The sequence below is a fragment of the Oenanthe melanoleuca genome, chromosome 22, assembly GCF_029582105.1.
Source record: "Oenanthe melanoleuca isolate GR-GAL-2019-014 chromosome 22, OMel1.0, whole genome shotgun sequence".
Taxonomy (NCBI): Eukaryota; Metazoa; Chordata; class Aves; order Passeriformes; family Muscicapidae; genus Oenanthe; species Oenanthe melanoleuca.
In genome coordinates this window covers 2,069,913-2,095,802 of record NC_079355.1, presented here as the reverse complement: position 1 = coordinate 2,095,802, position 25,890 = coordinate 2,069,913, and the positions used below count along the sequence as shown (strand labels likewise).

At 44.4% G+C, this 25,890-nt stretch overlaps 1 protein-coding gene across 1 annotated transcript; it reads right to left on the bottom strand.

Moving 5' to 3' along the window:
* Positions 1–4,726: 4,726 nt before the first annotated feature.
* On the bottom strand, positions 4,727–22,684 carry ADRA1A (adrenoceptor alpha 1A). Its single transcript, XM_056508859.1, has 4 exons — positions 22,478–22,684; positions 20,746–21,229; positions 19,502–20,474; positions 4,727–8,824 (listed from the first exon to the last, which is right to left on the bottom strand). Exons 3-4 carry the CDS (start codon positions 20,367–20,369, stop codon positions 8,337–8,339), a joined length of 1,356 nt encoding a protein of 451 aa, XP_056364834.1. The 5' UTR covers positions 20,370–20,474; positions 20,746–21,229; positions 22,478–22,684; the 3' UTR covers positions 4,727–8,336.
* Positions 22,685–25,890: the final 3,206 nt, after the last annotated feature.

Below are 25,890 nucleotides of genomic sequence, written 5' to 3'. Positions count from 1 at the left end.
TGACTGGCTGGGCTCCCTCTCTCAGAAACATCTGTTCCCAAAAGGGAAACTGAGATTCCTGTTACACAATCCCATTGCAGTTCAGGGATCTGGACTGGGCATCCTCAAACTATAAAAACCCAGTGCAAGAAATTCTCTTTTCCCTGTTTTTCTCTAATTTTTAGAATTAAAACTAAATTAAAAAAAAAAATATTAGCAGGGGGTTTGGTGCCTTTTGCTTTTGTGGGGGGGTTAATTAACAATAATTAAGTTTATCCTCCATTTTCCAAGTGCTGAAGGGAAGAAATTATTTTAAACCCTGTCAGGGCTCCTCCCTCCTGCCCCTTCCTGCACCACAGCTCTGGATACAGCACCATGAGCTGGAGATTTTTATGGCTCTCAGGGGAAACTCAGAACATTCCTAAAACTGAAGGAGCATTTTGGAGTCCCTGAGCTGGAGCTCAGCCTCTTTCAAGGATAAATCATGGGAGCTGCCAGCAGAGGGGATATTTGAGAGGAAAATAAACACTGATGCTGCTGCTTGAGTCACTAATAAATACTGAATGTTTCACCCCCAAGGAGCTCAGAGGGATTTCCAGCATGGGTTGGTGATAAAAAGCATCACAACTGGAGTTCTAGCAAAGAATTCACTTGTCAGGAGGGCTCTGCTGGCTTCCAGCTGCCTCCATCTCTGGAAAAACAGGCCAAGGAAGGAGCAGGCAGCAGATCTAGACCAAACATCACAGTGCAATTGGGATAAAAAAAGGGTTTTTAGTGGCACAAAACTCCCAGCAAACCCAGACTGGGCTGAAATATTCCCGTGGGTTTTGTGGAATTGCAAACTCCACATTGCACCAGTTCTCACTGCTGGTGAAAAGCTCAGGAGTATTTCAGGGTGTTTGATGGGAGGGAAACACTGCACTAGCCACAGTCTGGAATTGTGCCCCAAAATCCTCTGAATTATTGCTCCTGGGAAGGTTTGGCAGGAAATCTGGAGGGGAGGTGGGCTCAGAGTGTTTTTGCTCAGGACTAACATCAGCTGTGTTCTGCAGAATGAAACCTGCCTGGGAATCCCAGATTTCTGAGAAGAGCACTGAGATGTGACAGTGCTGTCTCCTGGTGTCACCTGATGGAGAAATTGTCCCTCAGAAGGGATGTAGCTGCAGAAAAATAAACATTTTCCACAGCCTTGTCCAGCTCCACCAGGAAGAAAAAAGGAAAATCAGGTTTTGGGAAGGAGGGAAAAATGCAGAACCACAGGCAAACCTAAGAGCAGGGCTGTCCATGGGGAGGAAACAACCAAGAAATGAGATTTTTATTTAATGAAACCTCCAACACTCTCTTCTCTCTGCTTTGAGGGAGTGAAAAACACACCAGGAATGTCCAGGATGTCACCAAGTTCAGGGCAGGTTTTTCTGTTTGAAAATTAATCTCATACACAACTCCCATTTTCTATAATAACATTTGGATCAGCTGAGAGTTTCCCACTTTTTACAGCTGTATTTTTTCCCAGTCTCAGCTTTGCAAATCCCTTCAGACACTGAGCAGGGGCTCTGGGTGTGCACACAAAGGATGATGTGATGCTGAGTTTATCACTGAAATGGTTTCCTAATTGCTGCTAATTTTTTTTTTTTTTTTTTTTTTTTTTTTTGAGGTTTGTTTGACATTAATCAGGAATTTTGCAGCTTCACCTTCTGTGGCAAAATGAATTCCCTGTGACTGCTCAACATGGATAAACAATGCTGGTTCTGCTTCAATGTGTATTTTTAATTGGGTGGGGGGGAAGCAGAATCAGCCCTTCATTCTCTTGGTTATGGGAGGCATTAATCCTTTTTTTTTTTTTTTTTTCCTCTCTCTTTTTTTTTACCAAAATATGTCAGGAATAAAGTGCAAAAGAAAAAGAAAACACACTCAGAAAGCTTCTATCCATCATGCACTGTGTTCTCCTGAAAACATAACAGAGCACTTCAGTGATAACAAACTGTAAGAGCTGGAAGATGTGGGGTGGAAGTGGGTTTGGGAACAACCCTCAGCTGAAATCCAATCCCACTCCTTGGTTTTTACTTCCATTTTCACAGTTTCAATTAAACTCTTAGAAATGTTTATGCAAAATTTCTTACCCCTTCTTACTCCCTGATGCAAATTGTGCAGGTTCTCCTTCTTTGGGAATTGGATTCTTGGATTAAAGGAGAATTTCTGATTATATCTGGGAGCTGATCATGCCAGTGAGAAACCATGAAGCTGCTCCAAATCCATTTATTTCTACAAAATCTCAGCTGCATTCCCAGGCCAAAACTGGGGAATCTTGGTGTTAATGTGGTGTCAGTGTTGATATCAGGGAGAAATAAAACATTTTTCTACAATTAGTCTGAGAATTCTACAGATCCTGATCAAAATCAAGGTCTGGTAATTCATTTTATGAGCTGGTGGGATTAAACAAACTCAGTTTGAACAGAAATTTACTGCAAGAACCTCAGGAGCAGCTGAATGAAAAACTGGATGATTTCCTCTCCTGAAATCAGCAGCACAACATCCCCTGTGCTGTCAGAAATGTCTGAGCCTCAATAAACTTTCACTGCTTTGACTTTTGCTGCATTTTGATTAACAAAACAAAAAACAGGATTTTTATCCAGCAGGGGCCACCATTAAAACTGCCAAAGAATTTCTCTTGAGGTCTGAATATTGATGGAAAAACTCTCAGTAGTCTTGAGAGCAGAATGTGTCCTGGGAATGAAGCAGTGCCACGGTCATGGGTGGATAAAACACCAAAATCTGAGGAGCCAGCAAGGGGAAAATTAATCTTACCCCACAAAGAGGTAAATTAATGCCAAAAAAACCCCATCAGAATTTGATGAATTCATGTCCTTGTAGTGAAATTAAATAATTTAAATTATTAAATTATTTAAATTATTGAATTATTCAAATAATTAAATAATGTCCACCAACATGTTTTATTTTTTTTCCCTGTCACATGCCAGTTTTTCAAAATCCTTGCTGGTGTTCTGTGGGACTCAGCATCCCTGGGATGATGATGATGATGATGATGATGATGATCAATGTAATCTCAGCCAAATTGGATTTAAATTATAAAACCAAGCAAAAATGCACATTTTTAATTAAAAATTCTTCTTTCATCTGACAGCAAATCAGGTGGTCACAAGGGCATTCTGACACTTCAAGTTATCACTTGGGTTTTGTGGCCAGCTGTAAGTTCAGGAGGGAATTTTTTAGAGCAAGTTCTGTGCCCATTAAAGACCAAATCCTAAAATTTTGCTGAAGCTCCCAGACTCTACTGCAGCACAAAATTATTCAGGAAAAATGCACATTTTAATCCAGAGGGGGAACAGACCTGTGGAAGAAGCAGGGGGGCAACTGAGGTTTGATTTTTTTTTAAAAATTTTAATTTAATTTTTTTAATTTATTTTTTTCTCCAGACTTTCCCTGGATGAAATTTCCCAGGGTTTCACTAGAGGCAGCCACAGCCAAAGCTCTCCAGGTTCCTGGTGCATCAGCTGGATTTGAAATCTGTCTTTTCCTTCCCTGTGGCTCAGCTCTCCCTTCATAAATCAGGAAATAATAACTCAGCACTTGTCTCTCCCATTTACATTCTTGGGTGGATGAGGATTGTTCTGCTGGTGTTTGTTTATAAGGAATAAAGCAAAATGGGCTGGATTTCATCTGGGACCTGATGTTTTACTGTAAGCAAACTGAAGGAGCAGAGTAAGGACTCAAATTAAATAATTCCAAGTTTTTTTAAAAAAATAATTTAAACTTTTTACAGTAGAAATATAATCCCTTTATTCACTTTGCACCTTGTTCCTACTAAACCTCACTAAGATCAGAAATATTGGGAAGAATTTTTCCCTGATGCTCTGCCTGAAATGTTGGTTGAAAGGGAGAAAACAAAATTTGTATGAATAATTTGGAGGAAAAAACCAAGCAAGCAGAATTGCAGCTCACATATCCCAAAGTACACATCACCCCCCAATAATTTATTTGTTCACTTTAGCAAGATTTCATACACATTCAGTATTTTGTTCAGGGAAATGACCAGCATGGACTGTTCAAACATGACACAGCTGGAAAACAGAACACAGAAAATTCAATGACACTTTCAGAAAATGCAGTTCCTGTTTCAGGAGAAATCTTTTAAAACCAGCCAAACTCCTATAACATGCAGGCAAAAAGCTGCTGCAGTCAGAAGAACAAAAAAAAACAAAAAAAAAAACAAAAAAAAAAACAAAAAACAAAAAACAAACAAAAAAAAAAAACCCAAAAAAACAAAAAAAAACAAAAAAACAAATTTTTTTTTTTTGCAACCAAACACTGCCAAAGCAAAAAAAAAAAAAAAAGCCCAAACCAGCCTGTGTACAATTCCCAAAGTTGTTCTGTCAGGAAGAATTGAATGTTCAGTGGAATTCAGGGAGGTTTTTTTGCTTTGAAAGTGGAAATCTGCTGAAATGCTGGGCAGGTTTGTGTTTCCCTACTTCAGAAAATGGTTTACAAGGGCTGACTTCTGGCAGCTGATAAAAGAAAATTGGATTAATGTGAGAAAGTTGAATTCTTTGGAGGAGACACTGTAAAACCACATTTATTTTCACTGTTAACTGGAGGTTTTTGACCATTCCCATCCCTGAGACAAATGCTGCATCTCCTCCCAGGAAATCAGAGATCCAATTGCATCTCCCAAGCTGGGGGGAGATCTCTTTTAATGCACCACAAGCTGCCTCTGTAGAGTCTCGAGATTTTTGTAACACTGTGATAAACAAAATATTCACAAATATTTGTGAGGGGTGCAGGCAGAGAGCAGATGCTCTCCCATAACCTGCTGGATTTTTTTCCTTCTGGTAAAGGATAACACTGGTGATGATCCCAAATTTGCCTGGAGCTGAGTTCAACACTTTGAAAACCAACTGGCTTTTTTCTCTGGCTCTGCTGTTGGAAGATCACCCAGGAATAATTGGTGTCAGCAGCCTGTCCCCTCGAGTTTCAGCTTTGTCTTGCTTAAGACAGGGAAGAGGATCAAGGTATGTCTGGGTAGGATGTGAGTTAATTACCCAGATTCAGCCCTGGATGAATCACTGAGTTGTTCTGTGCCTCAGGATTTTATTTTAAAATGAAGTTCCCAATAAAACCACGAGCAGCAGTAGCCCAAGGCCAGCAGGCACACCTAGAACTGGGCACTTCCACTTCAGCAAAGCAATCAGATCCTTTTTTTTTTTTTTTTTAATTGATTTCAATCAGTGTAAGGTGCTGCAGCCTGTCAGTGTTAATTTATTGAGAAAGCAAAGCAGGGAAATTTTGTAAAATTTTGTGAAGTCCATTTGCTTACTCCAAGCAGAGAAGCAAGAAATATTCCTGGCTTAGTCCTTCTTTTCAGTGCTATGGATTTCAGGACATTAAGGGCTGGCAAAGGAGAATTTTCTTTTACACAATGCACAATTCATCCTTGGAGCTGGCAGAGCGAAATAAAGAATGTAAAAATGTGAAGACATTTATTTGGAGAGTGGGCAGAACTTAAATATTTGGGATTTGAATATTCTTGCAAAGTACACAAAGCCTCCAAAACATCAGCTGGCAGATCTGAACTGACTGTGGAAACTGGACTAGGGAATTTTCCCTGGCCTGGGATGGAGAGGGGTCAGGGATCTGCTTCACCTCAGGCTGTGCAAATTAAAGAATCTCTGTGGTGCTCCAGCTCTCAGTTCTGCAGCAGAGACTCCACCCAGGTGGAAATCTTGGCTGCCACTCCCAGGGGAAGACCCTGATGTGGGAGATGGCAGAGCCATGAGGTTTCAGGCTTTGAGAGGAGCTGCTGCTGCTCCCCTGCTCTCTCCTCCCCTCTGGCCACTCTCTGATCTCTGCTCCATTTCCAGGTCTCACACCACAGCATCCTGGTGCTGGGGAGCTTCTACAAGTGTTGATTGATGTCCAGCCTCTGGGAAAAGCTCTTGTCCTGTTTGTATTTTAGACAGACAGATCCATTCAGCCTCTGTGGCTGCAGCTCTTTCACCACTGCCAAGTTCACTTTAAATAACAGAAAAAAATGGGCTGCTTAAAACTGCACTCTTTTTATTTTTTTTTCTGTTTCCTAGAGCTCCTTCTATGGTTTTTGAGACTTTTCAGTCCAAATATCCACTGAGATGACAAGTGCCAATGACCCTTGTTGCAACCAGGGCAGTTTTCCTGCAGAAATTCTCTGAGGGAGCCAAAAAACAAATGATATATTTGTTTTTGCTGGCAAACCTGGCAGCAGCAGAGTGTGGCTGGGACCAGGCTCACCTGATGCTGAGGGCTGGGAATTTTCAGAGTCACTGGACACTGAGAGGTCCTTCATCCTAAAAAAAAGGGTGAAGGTGAAACCAAGATTTCATTATTCCACCTCTCTGCCTTGCAGAGCTGTGCTCCATCCACGTCCATCCTGCCACTGCCAGCAGCACTTGACTCATTTATCTTTGCCTCACAGGGTCAGGTTATATTGCTGCATCAGGATTTAAATTAATCCAGTTGTGGCAGCCTCCATGTGTAGCTCCACCACAGCTCCTTGCCTGACACCATGAAACCTCAATAAATCTGAAATTACTGCAGCCACCCCGTGTAAAACAGCTCCAAAGGAGAGATGGCAAAAAAAAAAACAACATTATTGGTAATAAAACAGGGATTGGTTGTAGAATAAGACAGGGTTGGGCACCAAGAGTGTGCAGTAAAGACTTTAAATCTTGCTATTCTTGCTCAGTTTAAGGGGTTTTTTCAAAATGTTTCAAGTTTGGGTTTTGTTGAAACGCACATCCCGCGTATCTGAACCCTGTGAGACTGGAACCTCAGCCACGAGTCTCACGTGACTTTTTATGAGATTTCCAGCTTTTCTCCTTCTGCTCTTGGCTTGAAGCACCATGAGAACATTTTCTTACACACTTTCAACTTCAAATTCCAGGCCTGAAGAACCTTAAGGGTGAGGTGGATTTCTTACTTCAGCTAAAACCGGGATCGTGCTACAGATTTGAGTTCTGTGAGTGCACAAATAACAGACACAGGAGACAAATCCTCTTGACTCTGGGGACTTAATGCTAAGTGAGAGATAAATAAACAATGATTTCTCATCAGCATCACCAAGGTGGTGTTTCAAGGTCCTGGCTGGTGATGATGACCTTTATCTCCAGCCCTTTCCCTTTTCTAGGCAGTGGATCTTCAGCCCAGGAGCTGCCACAGACCAGGGCAGGGGCTCGTGTGTTGTTTCAAGGAGCTGAACTCTGACTTGGCAGGCTCAGGAGGAGTTATGTCAAGAGCTGCTCATTTCTAATATTGTACAGAGAATTCCTCCCACTATTTCTTCCAGATGCTGGCCATTTCATTTATTTTTTTATTTGGATTAGCTGTATTAAAATATAACATGCTTCCAAATGCTTGGCTCCCAAATTCCCAGGGGATGGCCCTTTCTCATGGGGATGGATGTCCTTAAGCCTTTTAACATGCTTAACTCCCCCTGCTCAGAACAAGGGGAAAGTTCCTGACTCCAGAGTACCCAGGATCTCACAGAAAGCTTTGAGTCTTGGTATTGAGGGAGTCAGGGAAAGGAATGTAGCAAAACACTGGGCAGGGAGACAGGAAAAATCTGCAGCTTTTCCAGTGACTGTGGCACTGATCTGGCTATCGAGCACCTGAGCAAGGAATTACTGAGCCTTCCAGCAGGTTCCTGATGGACTCAGAAGTTAAAAACCAAAAGGATGAATGCAAGTGAGCTCTTTGAGCCTTGTTTGATGAGGACTTACCCAGTTCTGAGTTTTATTAGACCCGTCTCAAGGCGCAGGGATCGTCTGAACAAACCAGGGGCACATGCACATTTTTGATTGGTTTGGTGGGGAGACTGGGGAGGCTGATTGTACAAAAAGGAAAAGTTCTCCTTGGTCTCTGAAGCTCAGTGGAGTGCAGTCACTTGGATCAAGTTTTCCTTGGCAATGGAGTTGAGTGAAATCCACAGCTGAGGTTTGGTTTTATGGGGAGGGGTGGAATCACAGAATGGCTCTGAAGGTGGAGCTGCCAGAGAATGTTGGGGCTGAAACCAGCACGGGGTCTTTGTGGTTCTCTCTTTCAGCTCCTCTGCCCCTAAATGAGGCAGTGGGAACTTTGGAAGAGGAGAACAGAGGGATAAATTCTCCTTAAACGCCAGGACAGCGCCTGGCAGGTGCTGGACCCTCAGAATCCCACCCACTGCAGCCATGCACTGGCTTTGAGGAGCTCCACTCCTGCTCCTGGCCCTCACAGACATCCCTGCTGGAAAGATCTGACCCTGTTTCACCCGTTCATACCCTTCACCCTCCCAGCCACACCTCCCCACGAAACCAGCGAGGTCCCCGCGCTCACACATCCTCGCCGCCCTCGCCCAGGGAGATGGAGTGGATTTTGATGCTTGGCCCTCTGCAGCTCTGCTGCACCAGGCTGCCTGCAGCTCCTGCACAGCAGCACTCCTGCAGCAAGCCCTTGCTCTTGGCCTTGGCAGCCGTGCACTCCTTGGGAGCGGCGCCTTGGGCGGCGAAGATCTTCCACTCGCACACCCCGTCCGCCTTGGAGATCCTGTAGAAGGTTTCTCCCGATCCCACAGGGATCCTGAGCACCCCCCTGCCCCTCCCCATGGCAGCAGCGTGGTTGAGGTTGAAGCTGGGGGTTTGCTTCTTTGCTGGCTGCTTCCTCAGGAGGCACTGAGCTCTCAGGACGTTCTGGAACGCCCTCTTGAACTCTTGACTTGAGCATGGATAGATGATGGGGTTGATGCAGCTGTTTAAATATCCCAGCCAGAATGTTATTTTAAAAAGTGTGTCCGGGGGTTTGATTGCAGGAAAGAAAGAACCTAAAATGGAAAATACGCAGAGTGTTAGGGCAGAGGCGGTGAGGAATTGCAGGTAACCAAAGAAACTAAAACACTGGGAAAAAATAAATAGGATTCTGTTCCGTCTTGAAAAAATGATGACTGGAAACACAAATCCTGCAGGAACAACTTCAGGATCTATGGTGTCATACAATTGCATGGGTGTTCCATCAGAAATCAGTTCAAGAGAGCTGTTTTTTAATTACAGGCATTATATTCCCATTTACAGAGAGGCAGCCAGAGGGCTGATTCCACTGACAGACAAAAATTCCTTCCTCAGGGACTCCTAATTCAAGATTAATTACCCAAATGACAGCAATATCTTGGAGGTCATCACCAGGGGCTACAGATGGCAAGAAAATCACACCAGAAGGGTTAAGGAGGGATTAGAGCTGCCTGTGCTACAGCTCAAAGTCTGTGAAATGATGAAGTGTTGGGTACTGACATTCCCTGAAACCTGCAGAAAATCCAACTGTCCACATTCTGCCTCATGGAATAAATTGAGAGAAGTTAAAGGAAAGGCTTCTTCTCATGTCAAGGAACACTGGGGAGGGTCCCATAGGCAGCCATGAGATGTGTAAATATTTCTATTATTTCTATTTCTATTTCCATTTCCATTTCCATTTCTATTTCTTTCTATTTCTATTTCTAAAAATTCTGTTATATACTTGCAATGTTACCTTCCAAAGATGATTCAAAGAGCAAGAACTTCAATGGTTCCTTAGTAAGGAAAGTACTGTGGCATTTTTTTTTCTATACAATTATGAGTTATCTGCTGATTTAAAATCTTTGAAATGTTTTTCCTGATGTCAAACTTTTGGTTTTATTAAAAAAAAATCCCCAAAACAAAACTGACTTGTTTTGGAATTTTTCTTCAAATTAGTAATAAGCAAGACTTTTAGCACTGAAAAATGCTTGTTTTCCTGCTTCCCCTGGAAAAAGTGTGGGAAGAAATAGTGTGGAAGGTTCAGGCATTGATGCATCCTCTGCAGTTTAACCAGTCTGGGAGCAGCTTTAAGCTTTACAGGGATTGATTTGTTCCCTGGAGCTCTCCTGGCCAAGGAAAAGCTGAAAACTTCGACTGTCTGAACCTTTTTCCTCAATCCTTACCAAACAAAACCTGCAGCACTTGCAGCAAATGCTTTTGAGTGGCCAAAGCAATTCTCAGGGTGGTGTTGTCTGTGTGGGAATGCATCAAAATCCTGCCAGGGCCAGAGAAGCTCCTGGTGTGGGTGATTAATTAATTAGCTGCTCATCCTGCTGGGAATGGGGCTGATCTGGTGATGGTGGCAGGGCAATTAATGAATGAACTGCTCATGGTGCTGGGAATGGGGCTGATCTGGGGGTGACAGGGCAATTAATGAATGAACTGCTCATGGTGCTGGGAATGGGGCTGATCTGATGGTGGCAGGATAATTAATGAATGAACTGCTCATGGTGCTGGGAATGGGGCTGATCTGGGGGTGACAGGGCAATTAATGAATGAACTGCTCATGGTGCTGGGAATGGGGCTGATCTGATGGTGGCAGGGTAATTAATGAATGAGCTGCTGGGTCTCACTGCCTCTGTGGCAGCTCCTGGTTGCCCCAAGCTGCCCCAGGCAGAGCAGTTTCATTATTACTTTCATTATGAACCAGATTTTAAGACCAGGAAGGTTTGGCTAAAGGAAACAAACTGCTTTGCAGTGAAGCACAAGCAAACACGGGTATCCACAACCTCAAATTTTTCTCAGCAAATTAATGCTTCTCTCCTTTAGTGAAAAACAACTAAATAACATTCTCAAAGAACTTTCTGGCTGAAGTCATTGGCAGATGAAAAATAATGAAAGGCTTCTAAATGCCCAAATAACGCTCCATTTTTTTTTGGTTCGTTTCCTCATTTAAATGCAGCGTATCTGCTGCTCTCCCGTTTTGTGGTGAGACAAAAGGTGAACCAAATCCTGCTTTAGGGAATCAGCTGTGTGAGGCCAAGTGTAAAAATGGGTAAACAATAACAATTCCTGTTTGCTGCAACTCCGGGCTCTCCCCAGATGGAATGCAAGGGCTGTGCCAAAGCCTGATAAAAATAGAAAACAGCCAGTGTCAGAGTCTGTCCCTTGCTCTTTTTTTGGGGTGGGATCTGCATGTTAATTTATTAATGCAGCCTTTTTTGGTTCATCAGTGCCTTGGAATAACTCACAGTGGAAGAAAATGAAGGAGCTTTAACAGCACAGAGACTTTGCTGTCTGCAGACCCCACTTCACACTTGGTGTCAGAGAACCAAGGGATGGTTTGGCTTGGGAGGTGGAAGGATCATCTCATTCCAAGCCTGCCGTGAGCAGGGACACCTTCCACCATCCCAGTGTGCTCCAAGTTGGCCTCGAGCATTTCCAGGGATGGAGCAGCCACAGCTCCTCTGGGAATTCCATCCCAGCCCCTCCCCACCCTCACAGGGAGGAATTTCTCCCCAATATCCAACCCAAGTGTACCCTCCTTCACCTCAAAGCCATTCCCCTGGTAAACATTCCCTCTCCAGCCTCCCTGCAGGGTGGGTTTGACACTCAGGGGCCACAGAAATCTCTATCCTCCTATTGCAGCCACACAGTTCAGAAAAATCCCTTAATCTTTCCTGTTGGATACCTGAGTATCTAGGAAAAAGGGAAAAATATCTTATTTTCCAAATCCTTGAGGAATCCTAAGAACTTGTCCCTTTCTTCCAAACCTTTAATATTCAGGGTGTTGTTGTGATCAATCTCAGTGGCTGATGGATCTGGTAGTGAGCAGGAGGCATTTTCAAACCTGGTGACAAAATGGTTTGTTCAGTGCTGAGCCCTCAGAATGGACAGCTCAGGTCCAATGGACTCAAAGGAGAAATAAAACAAAGATTTTGTGTTTTTTCTTTTTTTTCTTTTTTTTTTTTTTTTTTTTTTTTTAACAATGACCATAATTAATCATGAGATTAAAGAAGAATGGTGAATTATCTCTTTTTTAGGAGGTATGGTGCAGGTGGGAGCTGGGATGTGCATTCCCTGCAATCCTTGGCCATTGGTGACTGCCAGTTTGTGTCACTTCACCTTTGGACACACAACCACCCAGGGCTGAGAAAACAGAATCATTGCACTGATTCCCAGAGGAAATTTTTCCAGCCCTCTCACTCCAGACCAGGTGGAATCACAGGCACCACCCAGGTGTCAGGAGCATGAACAGCAGCTAAAGATATTAAGTTTTCACCCTTGAAATTAATTCTCTGTGCTATTCATTGGCCTTAATATCTCCCTTTGCAGAGTGTCAGGAATTAAATAATAATAGTGGTAAATAGTGGCAAAGCTGATTAAAGTTTAAAGTCTTCACCTCACACAGTCTGTGCTGCAGGAACAGTAAAGAAACCTCAAAAGGTTTTCTTTTAATACACTTTGAATCATGGATTGAGTAAATGATGCTGAAATTCCTGCTTTGTTTTCAAAAGGTTGAGGACACTCAAGTGTCAGTAGCACAATACAATTGCTTCTTGTAAAATTAAATCAAGTAAAATGTACCATGAGCCTCCCGAGATCTTTTGCCATTAAGTGTTTCATCGCTCATCCCTGGAAATGTCAGGATTGCATTTTCTTCCCTCATCATTTATGTTCCTGTTTGTCAGCTGGAAGTTTCTCCAGCTCTGAGAGATAAGTTTGCCACGTCCCTCCTGGTGAGTAAGTGCCAATTCACTCTCCAAGGTGTAATTTGACTTTGTCATTTGTCACAAGAGCTGCCTGATTATGGGTTGTTTAGAAACCAGCATCGTTTCACTGATGGACAGCAGAGAGGGTTTTGGAACCTGCCAGGCTGTAAAAACTTGGGTTGTTTACTCTGCATCACTGCTGCCAGCACCATGGGAATCAGATCCTGTGGATTTGTGTGACCCATGAACCCTTTGTGGTGGTAAAAACCATCCCAGCTACAAACCCATCTCTGCTACAAATCCATCCCAGCTATAAATCCATCTCTACTACAAATCCATCCCAGCTACTAAATCTGCAGCTCTGTTTAGTTTAGCTGCTTTTTTTTTTTTTCGTCTTTTTATTTTTTGTAGCTTAAATGTGGTGGCTGGGGCAGAGCACTGAGGTGAGGTGGGGGTGATGCTGCTTCAGGGTTGTGTCCATACAGAATTCCAGACTGGTTTGGGTTGAAAAGAACCTTAAATCCCACCCAGTGCCATCCCAGACATGGGCAGGGACACCTCCCACTGTCCCAGGTGCTCCAGCCTGGCCTTGGGCACTGCCAGGGATTGGAGCAGCCACAGCTGCTCTGGGAATTCCATCCCAGCCCCTCCCACCCTCCCAGGGAACAATTCCATCCCAATATCCCATCCATCCCTCCCCTTTGTCCTGGGATTCCCTTGTCCCAAGTCCCTCTCCAGCTCCTCAGGCTGGGAACAGGAAGGATGCTCTGGTTCCAGGGAAGCAAAACCCAAAACTCAGGTCCTGGGATCTGCCTTGGAGTGCTCAGCCTGGAGCTCTTCTAGAGGAGCAGTGACATCCCAAAGGGAATTAATGTGCCTGCACCTCCCATGGCTCTGCAGACATTGATAAATATGCTCAAACATTGATAAACATATCAAACATTGATAAATATGCCCAAACATTGATAAATATGTCAAACATTGATAAATATGTCAAACATTGATAAATATGCTTCACTTTGTGTTCCCAAGCCCTCTCAACTTCATTCCCCAAGACAAGTGTTCTGTCCTGCAGCTCAGGTCGTGACACAATCCACCCTCTGGAAAGTGCATTTATAAATATAAGTGTGTATATATATATACACTTGTATTTATAAGTGTGCAGACATGCAGCAGATGCCCCCTGTACACACATGACCTCTCCCATATGCTCTCACTGCTCCCTTATGGGAAGCATTTTTTATGGAATAAAAAATGGCACCAAGGAACTCTTGGGCAGCAGGAAATGCTCCTGGACTCAATTAACACAACCAGGGCAGAAAAAGAGGTGATGTGAGGCAATCTTGCACTGCCCAGCTGTGCCTGGAGTATTGTGGCCATTCCAGAGGGAAAGTGAGATGGATTTTGTGCTTGGCTCTCCCTGGTCCATAATAAACAGCACAGAAGGAGAGAGTTTGTTTTCCCTCCCTGAATTCAGCACCAGGAGCGAGTCTGGGCACAGGTGAGAGGTGAGGAGGTCAGGCAGCAGGAATGGGTCGGTCTGGGAACGCTGCTCTGATCATTTGGATTATTTCAGACCTAATTTATGCTCTGTTTCATATTGTACCCACTTAGGATGGATGATATTTCTGGCAAATGTCTCAGCAAGCAACTATTTCCAGCTTCGCTGCGGGCAGCTGCAGATTTAGAAAGCTGATAAAAAACCATGGGAAGGTAAACTGAGGTTTTGTTACCCTTGTAAACCCAAAAAACCACATTGTTTCACAAATCAATGTGATTGTCAGCCCAGTTCCAGTTCCCAAGCTGTTGCTGCAGGGGGATGGGTCTGGATCCCATTTTGGAGATATTTGATATTTGCCCTGAAGCCCTCCCTCTTGAAGTCATTCACTTACAATAAAATAATAATTTTCTTTTAAAAATTAAAAAAACCAAACAAAAGAGAACAGATTGAGAAGCTGGGGCTGTCTCACACTGCCTCATGAGATTTTGTCTGTCATGATTTTGGAATCCTTGGAGTTGGAGACAAGGAATTATCTCCTTCAGCAGGAGCCAAGTGTCTGTCCCGTTATCCAAACTGCAGACAAATCCTGACATTTGCACACTGGGGTGGGAGAACCCTCAGCACAGCCTTTCCATCACTGAACTGTGCTGTGGCATTTCAGAGAGAGTGAAAAGTGACAACTCTGCTCCCTGTACTGTGGGGACCTGAAAGCTGCATCAGGAGGGAAATTGAGAGCCAAGGATGAGGCAGGTGACACACTCCCTTGTTTTCAATATAAATTATTAAAACATAATATAAACTATTTAATATAAACTATTTAATATAAACTATTTAATATAAATTATGTATGGTTTATATTATATAAAAATTATATAATTATATATAATATATTCTATATTATATATGGTTTATATGATATATATTATATATTCTACAATATAAATATAAATATAAATATAAATATAAATATAAATATAAATATAAATATAAATATAAATATAAATATAAATATAAATATGAAAATATATAAATAATATATGTGTATATATAAAAACCATATTATATATGGTTTATATATATAAATATCTAAACCATATTATATATGGTTTATATTATATATAGAACATAAATGGTTTCTAGCACTGATTCCTCCCCTCCTTTGCTGTGCTTTGAGTCACTGGGACACATTTCAGGCTTTGGGGATGGAGGAGAAATGTTGGCCATGGATCTTTGTCCTTAGCTGAGTTATCAGCTCAGTCCAGCAGTGCCTTTCCAGTCTGGGATTATGAAAAATGCCCCTTGTGATCACAAAAACCTAAAAAAAACTCCCCTTGCCATGGAGATGTCTTGGCTGTTTATCTCCATGGCTGAGGTTATCCCCATTCAGTGATTTAACTCACACACACTTCTGCTCTGTGACTCTTTCCTCTCCCTGAGCTGGCTCCAGAGAAAGAGCTGGGCCTTTATTCTGTTTTTTTTTTTTTTTTTTAATATCTTTTTTCCTTTCTTTCTCACTGAGAGAACACTGGAATATTGATGTGGGAGCCTGTGTTGGTGTGTGCTGCTGCTCTGAGCCTTGTGACCCTCTGAGAGGTCATGTGCCAACAGCAGATATGGAAAAAATTATTTTCCTCGTTTATGTCTAATGAAAGTAGAGTGGTTCTCTTTGAATCCAGTTAAAAAAAAAAAAAATACCACAAATTAGCAAACAGAAACCAGCTGCAGACAGGATTAGAGGATTCCCTTGACAGGATTTGTGTCAGTTCACAAAACTAATTTATTCCTCGACCACAAACACCAACACCCTCCAGCAGATGCTCTTTTCTTGCTTTCTCAATCACAAGAATGATTGACAAATGTTAAAACCCTTCCTCTCCCTTGCCCAGTTTAGGATTTTTTTTCCCCTGTGGCCTCCTAAGCTCAGACTTTCCCTTTTTATTTCTTTCAGCTTCAGAAAGCAACACCTACAGCCACAGAAAACAGACCACAAGCAAAGCTCTGGGAGCTTGTTCCCTTCTGAGGGTTTAAGATAAATCACCAGTCCCAGGCCAGGACCATTTTTGAAACACCCCCAACCCTTTTTCCCATCAGTTCTGAGCATGTTTCACCTCAAAACAACCTCCACACGCTGTCTTTTATGTTGCAGAAATGAAATCTCTTGCAGATTTCTCAGAACAACACAAAAATGTCTTCCAGTCACAGGACAAGGTCTGTCCTGTCACTTGTAACATGGAAATTTTAATCACTGGGGTTTTTCAATGATTTCTGGGCTCTTCCAGCTCTGACTCTTTCTGTATCTGTCCATCTATCTCTGTCTATCTCCTACCTCCCTCTCTAGGAGAACAAAAAGCCAGAACTGCAGGTTGTGGTGGGGATTGGCAGAGCCCAACAAGCCCTGACTGTCACATCTGAGCCTCTCTGAGAGATGCAGGCAGGCTCAGAGCTGCTCTTCCCTGGCTCTGTTTTGTTTTTTTTGTGTTTGCCTGGAGGTCACTGAGCTGTCAGTGCAAGCTGTCATCGATGCCAGTTGTGCTCACAGGAATCAGAACCTGACTTCTTCCAGGGGAAACCAAAGTTCTGACAGCCTTGTGTGCTGCAGAGGTTCACATTGCAGCACACAGAGGAAAAGCAAATATTAGCCTCACTCATTTTCCTGGGTTTTTTTGGGTTTTTTTTTTTCCCACAAACATCAAGCCAAGTGAGAAGAAGGTGAGTTGGATTATTGGGCTGAAGGATTTTGCACAGAACCTTTGGAATGAAGCTTAATCCAAGACAATAAGAAAAAAACCCAATTCCTTACACAGACTGCAACTGGTACTTCAATTCAGTTCATTCCTTATACCAGGCATTCTCCAGGTGTTTTCCAGTTATTCTCAACATCCTTCTATCCCTCTTGCCCTTCCCATACCTCAGAGGTTTCTGCTCTGCTTTTACCCTGTGTTTCTTGCTTGGATGCAGTTCTGGGCTGGTATTGGATGTTAGTGGATGTGAGGAGCAGCTGAGGGAGCTGGGGGTGTTTATCCTGGAGAAAAGGAGACTCAGGAGTGACCTGATCACTCCCCCAGCTCCTGAAAGGTGTCTGTGCTCAGTGGGGTTGGTCTCCTTCTCCAGGCAGCACTGACAGAAACACAGGACACAGCCTCAAGCTGTGCCAAGGGAAAATTAGCTTGGATATTAGGAAAAAAAAATAATGGAAAGAATAATAAAATACTGGAATGGTCTGCCCAGGGAGGTGGTGGAGTCACCATCCCTGGGTGTGTTTAAACAAAGCCTGGATGTGGCACTGGGTGCTGTGGGTTAATTGAGGAGTTCAGGCTGGGTTGGACTCAATGATCTTGATGGTTTCTTCCAACCCAGTGACTCTGTGAGTTCTGTGAATTCTATGTGCAAATCTTGAAGGTGCTGTAGATCCCAGTGAAGTCAACCTAGGCTTGGGGAAATTGTGCTGCATGGAATGATGAGCACAGCTGCCTGGAGAGGTTTGAGCAGCAGTTTAAGAGTGTCTGTCTCGTGGGAGATCTGCACTGGGAGAGCTCTGGCTGATGGAACTGTGGAATTACTGACATTTAGACTGGGAAAGATCTCTTGGATCATTGAGTCCAAGCCATAAATGATGTCCCTGCATGGCACCTCCACATCTGTCAAATCCCCCCAGAACTGGTTGATGGGATGATTTTTTGGTCTGTTCCATGGCCACAGAGCTGCAGAGCTGGACAAAGCTGTGGTTGCCCAGCCATGCACGTTGTGAGCTCCAGCAGGGTTTCAGAAGGAGATTTTATACATCTGGAAAGTCAGATCCTGTCAGGATCATTTCCCTTCCCTAGCCCAACTGGACCTGGCTGCATGACAGACCTGGAAGTGGTGGTTGTTTTTTGGAAAGTGCTCTGCATCAAGATGTGAGTCATTGGCTTTTTTGAGGAGGTTTTTAGTGCCACTTGTCTGTTTAATCAGGTCCTTTGTCCTTAAACAAAAGCAGCAAATATGTTTTGAAAGCCCTATAATATGTGCTTTAAAAATAACCCAGTTACCCCCAAAAACAGAGAAAAAAAACCTCCAGAGTTTCCTTACAAGGGATCAAAGGAAGATGCAAAGCCATTCTGGTGCCCAGAAGATTTCTTAAATCCAAAGCAAATTAATTAACAACAGCTCTGTGTGGCAGCCACATTTGCAGATGAAAAGTGTGTTTAATGCCTTCTCCCAAACCCTTTTTGAGCATGGTTCAGTCATCTTGGCAAGCAGCATTCCAATGGGCTGACATCCCAGCCAGCACCAGCCAGGACCTCGGGGGCTCCTCCTTAGGAAACAGATCCAATCCAGCACTTCCCACCATTGACCAAGAGGAAAAAATTCGGAATTTTTGGTTTTTTCACCTTAGCAACAGTTTTTGTGTGTCTTGATAAATTTTGGTTAAACCAGTGGGGGTTAATTGAAAAAAGAACAGTAAGTTTGAAAAAACAGAATTAAAAAAAAAAAAAAAAAAGAAAAGAAAACCTCCAAATCTTTCTTTTCATGTTTAGGTAAGGTTGTTTTTCCTTTTCTTAATTGCCCATGTTGTTGTCTCACTCACTAAAGCTTCCATAAAAATCTTTATTTTTCCTGTACAGCATTAGCTGTACTTTCCATAAGAAGAACCCTGAAATTGAACAAGTCACAGATTTTTGTTTCCATGTTTGAAAAACCCAATATTTAATGGCAGAGCCCAGCTCAGGGTGATGAGCCATGTCACTCACCCTCAGCTCTAGGTATGGAATTAGTATTCTGCTTTTACCTCCTGCAACTGCATCAAAGGAAACTGAGCAAGGTTTAATTAAAATTCTAATTACTTCTTTACATTCCAGCAAAGCAGAACAAATCCCCAGCTTTGCTCCTCTTTGGAATGACAACTGGAGAATAAATATTCATCTCCAGCGTGGTGGCTGAGCCAGTGTTTGGCCACTGGGCTCAGTGGGTTCCCAGAAAAGATTCAAACCAGAGCAGTGTAAAATTAGTTGGAAGGACCCTCCTGACTGATCAAATGAAAAATTGGATTAAAAGATTAACTCTGTTTGCAGTTATGGTATCTCACAGGATGAATTTTCTGATAGGAAGATGATATTTTTTTCCTTAGAGTGGGAATCATCAGTGCTGAGCACAGATCCGTGAATGTATTTATATCCTAGGTTTAAGTCACCTGGCTGCAAACATAAACCCACAAACCCCTAAGATCCTGTTCCTATAGCAGAGATGGCCATAAATACCTGCTCTAGGTCACAAAGAGGATTTTCCGTGTGGAAAAAATACAAGATTGCTTCCCTGGCTTTCAGAATTGTGTTTCTCATCACCAGAGACACTTGGTCTCATTTGAGACTGGCGGTTTTTTCACGCTCCCTGCCTTGCAGTGATGACTGTTCTGTTTTTTGACATCTTTGCAGGAAGAAATGTCTCCCTCAGAGCTTTTCTGCTCAGCATTTCCACACCCACCACCATCACCGCCCTCCCTGCCCGGAAAGCGGAGACACACCGGGCTTGGCCCTACTCACCAAGAGGCATCACCACAAAAAACGGGAGCCAGCAGAGAACAAAGCACCCCACAACGATGCCCAGGGTCTTGGCAGCTTTCTTCTCCCTGGAGAACTTGAGCAGGCGCACGGAGAAGTGGTGCTTGCTCTTGGGGCTGGCGCCGGCGGCGCTCCGGCGGTGGATGCGCAGCGTCACCTCCTCCGAGTGCGACCTCTCTGTCTTCAGCCCCGAGCTCAGCCCTTGGTTCTCCCTCTTGGCCACCACGTAGACCCGGCAGTACATCACCAGGATGATGGCCAGGGGCAGGTAGAAGGAGCCCAGCGCTGAGAACAGGACGTAGCCGGGCTCCTCGGTGATCTGGCAGATTGTCTCGTCCTCCGGGGCCGGCTCCTTCCAGCCAAAGAGGGGCCCGATGGAGATGACCAGGGACAGTGCCCAGACGCACAGCAGGGCCAGCAGCCCCCTCCTCTCCGTCACGATGCTGGGGTACCTCAGGGGGTAGCTCACCCCGATGTAGCGGTCGATGGAGATGATGCACAGGCTCATGATGGAAGCGGTGCAGCACAGCACGTCCACAGCTGCCCAGATGTTGCAGAAGATCCTCCCGAACACCCAGTAGCCCAGAATCTCCATGGTGGCTGAGAAGGGCAGGACGGTAGAAGTCAGGAGGAGGTCAGCTACGGCCAGGTTGATGATGTAATAGTGGGTGACGCTCTGGAGGTGTCTGTGGCAGGCTACGGACAGGATAACCAGGATATTGCCCAAAACCCCAAAAACAATCAGCCCCCCTAGAATGATACCCAGTAAGATGGCCTTGGAAATGTTCACGGGCTCCACGAAGTGGGTGCAGTTGGAGCACTCGGAGGAGTTTCCAGGGAGGAAAGCCATGGCTGGTAATGTCCATGTGAGGCTGAGCTTCACTCCCTTCCCAGGCAGGAGCAGTGACAAGATCAGTTCTTGGAAGGTCTGATTGGCAACATCTGCCTGGCCTTGCTGGGGAAAAAAGTTTTGAAGAATGCAATGAGAAAGATCCAAAAACAAATTAGAAAACCAATGAGAAAGATCCAGAAACAAACTAGAAAACCAACGAGAAAGATCCAGAAACAAACTAGAAAACCAACGAGAAAGATCCAGAAACAAACTAGAAAACCAACGAGAAAGATCCAGAAACAAACTAGAAAACCAATAAGAATGATCCAGAAACAAATTAGAAAACCTACCTTTGCTCCTGAGCTCTCACCAGAGCAGCACAGTTGATACTCACCAGTTCCAAGTCAAGTTTAACTCCTTCTGCATTTTCCTTGGAGTGCACGAGTGGGATACACAAACCTGAGGCTGTTTATCCCACTTGCCAGGGTTATGTGGTGAGAAATACTGGAGCTGCAGGTTAAAGTCATTTCTGTCTTTTGGGGAAGGTTCTGTGTTCAAGGAAAGTAAATATTCCACAAGGTCTCCAATTTAGCTTCTCCTGAGAGGAAATCACTGATGCTTTTAATTGCCTGGTGTCAGTCCTGATTCTGCCTTAAAACTGGCTTGGAAACCTGGCAGGGTGGAGGTTGCTGTGTGTGCTCAGCAGTTCTGTCTGAGGTACCCATCCCTGCCCATCCTGTCACTCAGAGCTCTCCACACGTGGAGCACCCATCAGTCGAGGTCCTGGGCTGTGAATTAAATCTCATTTACATCAGCTCCTGGCTTGCTCTGAGGGGAAGAGAGGAGTTTGCTGCGTGCTCTCTGCAGATCCTCACCCCCTGCAGAAGACAAAAACACGAGCAGTGTGATTCCCAGCAGCCACACTCCCTGCTAGGGTTCCCATATAAGAATAGAGCAAGATGCTATTTTAGGGTGCTTTCCTCAGGCTGGCTCCAGCCAGTGGGACCAACCTTTTCCAGCCCAGCATTGTTTAACAGCAACCGAGAGATCCAGGTGGGTTTTCCTGCCTGAATTTCCCTTCTTTATGGGGATAGGCATCAATCCTAATTATCAGCTCACCTGCAGAGACCAGTTCTAGGAGAGACAGAAGCCTGCAGGACACAATTCAGGACTACACAGATTTAGAAGCCCAGAATTTAATTTCAGGTTTCTTTATGAAGTGAGGCCTTTCCCCACTGAATTGTTAGTCCAGCTGAGCTGCCCATTTTGAAAATCTATAGGGAAAAGCAGCTCCAGAGCCAAGCAGAGGACGTAGCAAGGAGCAAGCCTCCCAGTGAGTGACACAACGTTTCAGAGTGTCTGGAAGCCAAGCTCAGCCTTTGCTGACTAAATATGGAGAAAAGGTATCTCCGATGGAAAAGTGAGGATTAGCCTGGGAACTGAGACCTGGGGGCGTGGAGAGCAGAGCTGCAAGTGGGAGCTGCAAAACCTTCCCCAGCACCTCCATGTGGATACAGAATTCCCATCCCAAATATCAGTCAGGGGTGAAAAACCACCGCTGAGACCCCAGATGAGGAAGGACTCTCTCAGTGTCCTTTGGGATGAGTCCCTCAGCACTTTAAGCAGCAACAACTGTCCCGTTTCCAAACCTCCACCCTGAACTCCACTGCAGCAAAAGCATTTCCAGCTCTGGAGCCCGAAATTCCCAGTTCACAGGCAGGGAGGAGGGGGAAGGGGGACATGGATAGGTATCACACTGTGGGAATTTTATTTCAAGGCATTAAAATGAAATTGGATCTTTTATTTTCTTTCCCGCCACAGGGAACAAGTTGAGGAATAACCCCAGGGAAGAAAAGGACAGATTATCTAAGCACATGCATGAATAGTGAGTGTTGCATCGAGCATCTCTTAGCATTACAGGGTATAAAATGAGGTCATTACAGGGCTGGGAGAAAATTAAGAAATTATTAATTTGATTTTTAAGGAAAACTTCCCAGCAAGTCACGGAGATGCAGCAGAAAGGACTGACAGCGATTTCCATGCCCAGAACCAGACAATGCCCAGCCTGTGGAGAGGCTGGTGCTGGGAAGGGCAGACCCCAGGCTCTGTGCCTGCCCCACACTCACCTCTGCAGCCCCAGGAAGGCAGCACCGCTCCTCTGAGCATCCGCGGAGATCCAGCGCGGCAGGGATGGGGTCCGCGCCTGGGAGCGCTCCGCTCCGCTCCCCTTGTTCCAGCAGCGGGGCCGGTTCCCCGGGTCCGGGGCTGTGGGGGGCTGGCTCCGGGCTGCCCGGAGGGATCCGTGCCCGCTCAGGGCTCAGCTGCGCTCGGGGAAGGAGCAGCAGGAACTTTGCTGCTCTGCTGATGGAGCGGAGCAGGAGCGGCACTACCGTAATTCACCGACACTGCCGTATTGCCCAGGGAGAGGGAGCACTCTCCAGTGTGCTTCTAAACCAAACCTTTCCTTTCCTTTCCTTTCCTTTCCTTTCCTTTCCTTTCCTTTCCTTTCCTTTCCTTTCCTTTCCTTTCCTTTTTCCTTTCCTTTTTCCTTTCCTTTTTCCTTTCCCTTCCTCCCCGTTCCTGCAGAGCCCAGAGAGTGCAAAGCAGATAACAAACTGCTGTTTATAAGGCAACACGAAATTTTGGGGATCTAAAAAGAGAATTTCCTGCAGGACAAACAGAACAAGTTGATGCAGGCAGGACACACTGCCCGGGGATTCTGCATGGTGGGGCAGAGCACAGCTGACTCGAGGTGGGGTTTAAGGAGGAAATTCCTCCAGCAGAATGTGCTGTTGAAGGGAGGTTGGTTTTTCAGGTGGCTCTTAATTGCAGTTAATTAAAAAAATGTCAGAAGTCCCTGATGAAGAACAGATACAAAAGTGATGTGCTGAAGTGGAGGGGACACAGAGTGGGATTTCAGAGCCAAAGCCAGCAAACCCTGTTGCCACAAGGAAATGGATAAACCTTGTGCCTGTTCTTGACTCTCCACCTCCTCCTGGCAGTGACTTTGAGAGGGAAATTTGGGGTTTTGGGTTCGAGATTTTCACAGGCAGAGGCAAATGTGAGTGACGCTCAGATCCCCCCAGGGGAGTGCTGAAAGCAGATCTGGGCTTGTCAGCAGCCCTGACCACTGGCCCAACAAATTCAGACTGCCTGCTTGCTTCTGGGATAGCCACTGCTACTGCAGGAAAAATCATAAAAATTATAAAAGCAGCTCCCAGGAATGTGCAATTTGTGCAGGTTGGGCAAAGAGTTTGGGACAGTGCAGAGACCCCTGTGGCAGCTCATTTGCTGTCTGAGAGTAAAAAGAAAATCCATGAGAAGAAATGGCAAAGTGAAGGGAAAAAAACTAATTTTGAGGAACCTGCAAGCTGTAAAAATGAGGTGATTTTTAAATGCTCAGCTGCTGTTTCTCCACAGTTTTCTTGGCACGTGTGGTCCCTGTTCTACAGAAGGTGTTACCCTGGTTTTTGGAGGCTGTTTTGAGGTCCCATCCTTCCCTGAGTAACAGAGGGTGCTGGGAGAGAGCAAACCCTGCGTGGATGGAGGGAATCTTGAGTTGCTAGAGCCCCTTACAGGCTGTGAGTCAGCAGGTTTATTTTAGATCTTCAGAGGAGGCAGCTCTGTTCCCATCGATCCATTGGGAAATGAGTTTAAATGACTGGGGGAGGGAAAGGAGCTGAACCCCACTCTGGGTTTTGTTTGTACTGATCCACAGACCTTTCCACACTGCTGGCTTGTTCCAGGCTCTTAAATGCACCATAGAAATAAATACATTTATATTCATGGTTTTACTCATTAATATACTCAATATATCAGCTCAGTGAGTAATAACCTGGTTAGGGGACATCTCTCCAGAGTGGAGGGAAGCAGAAGGAAGTGACAGCAGATTTTGTCCTAAAATCCTCAAAGAAAAATGAATTTATTTTGAATTTATGGTTGAGATCACCAAGAGCCTGAGATCAGGAGGGTGATTAAACCCAGAGTGTCCCCAGGCAGGGCTGGGGCAGTGTCACATCAGCCTTGGTGAGGAAATCCTTGTGCAAGACAGGCTGGGATTGTCTGTGCCCACTTTAAAAGTTTTGGATTAATCAAAATTTGGGAGAGAGCAGAGAGAGGGATGCAAGTCTAGGAAACAAAATGAGGTTTTTAACCTCAAAGTTTGCACCTCTAAAGTCAGATTAAAGCCATGGAGGTTCTGAGAATCCACCACTGGAATTTTTTAAGAATATCTTTACTCAGCTTTCATCCTCTGCTGAGAAAGGATGAATTGTCCCCTGGTTTGGGTTGGAAGGGACATTTAAAACCATCCAATTCCAGCCCAAAGTTTTGTCCCACCCACAGTGTTTTTCTAGACAGAGGCAGGGCTGTGAGTCTTGTAAGGAAGGAACAAAGTCCTGGGTGAGCTCCTTTTCCATCTTCGATCTTTGGCAGGTGCATTTCTGGGTGTATCTTTGTCTTTGACATGGAGGAAATAATGTATTTTGTCTCTTTTGTTGTGTTAATTTCAATTTTAATCCTTCTGACTCTGCCCAGGTAGCATCCACAAACCACACCCCGTGCTTCCTGTGCTGTTAATTGCACTCATTAACACCAGAGAGTCCCTAGGGAGAGCTCCAGCAACCCACAGCTGTTTCTGAGCTAAAAAGTGGCAAAATCAGAGCCTTAAATCCCGACTTTTGGGCAGCAATTGTGTTTTCATCACAAATATCTCATCAGAAGGCCCGGATCCAATTGTCTGTGTGTGGATGGAATTTGATAATTTGGTAATCTGCTCAGCTCGGTGCCAGACCATGCAGGAGTGGAGGAACTTCTCTGAGGTGCTCCAGGCTTTGAAATTATTGTTGACTTGCCTGGAAAGAAGTGAAAAGGGTTGTTTTGATGAATCATCTCTCAGATTTTAGCAAAAGTTCGACTTCTGCTCGGATAAGAAATAAGACCCACCCAAAGGCAAGAGATGTTAAATGTTGTCTATTAAACTCAAAGCTGGACTCATTCCACTCTCAGGACTGGGACAGCCTGAAGCTTTTAGCACAGCTGAGTTGAAGATAAACTGGAAAATTCTGAGTGTTTAGAAAGGAAAAAACCCAACCCAGCATAGGGACTCAGAGTGAGCATTCAAAATGTGGATTTTAAAAAGTGCTGGGCGTAAAAAAAGGCTGGAATTTTTGATACAGGTAGATCTGTTTGTGATCTCATACTTAATTATAAGATGTCCAAGTATTGGAAGTTTCTTCATCTTGGGATTCATAGAGACTTTTTCACCATGTTCCCAAATCACTGAAGCACAGGCTGGCTAAACACACCAATGCTCTTGCACAAATCAAGGCAGCCTCATTAAAACTCAGGATACCTTCTTAATTCTCCACAGATGAAGATTTGGGCCACTGAATTTTGTGTATAGCTGCAGGTCTGAAAGCTGCCTAATTACTGAGAGCTGTTAAATGTTTATTTCTCTGTAACCCACAACAAATTTCCTGGTTTGATTTATTACCTGGATAACCTGATAAAATCTGACCACATATGGAGGACAGGGCTC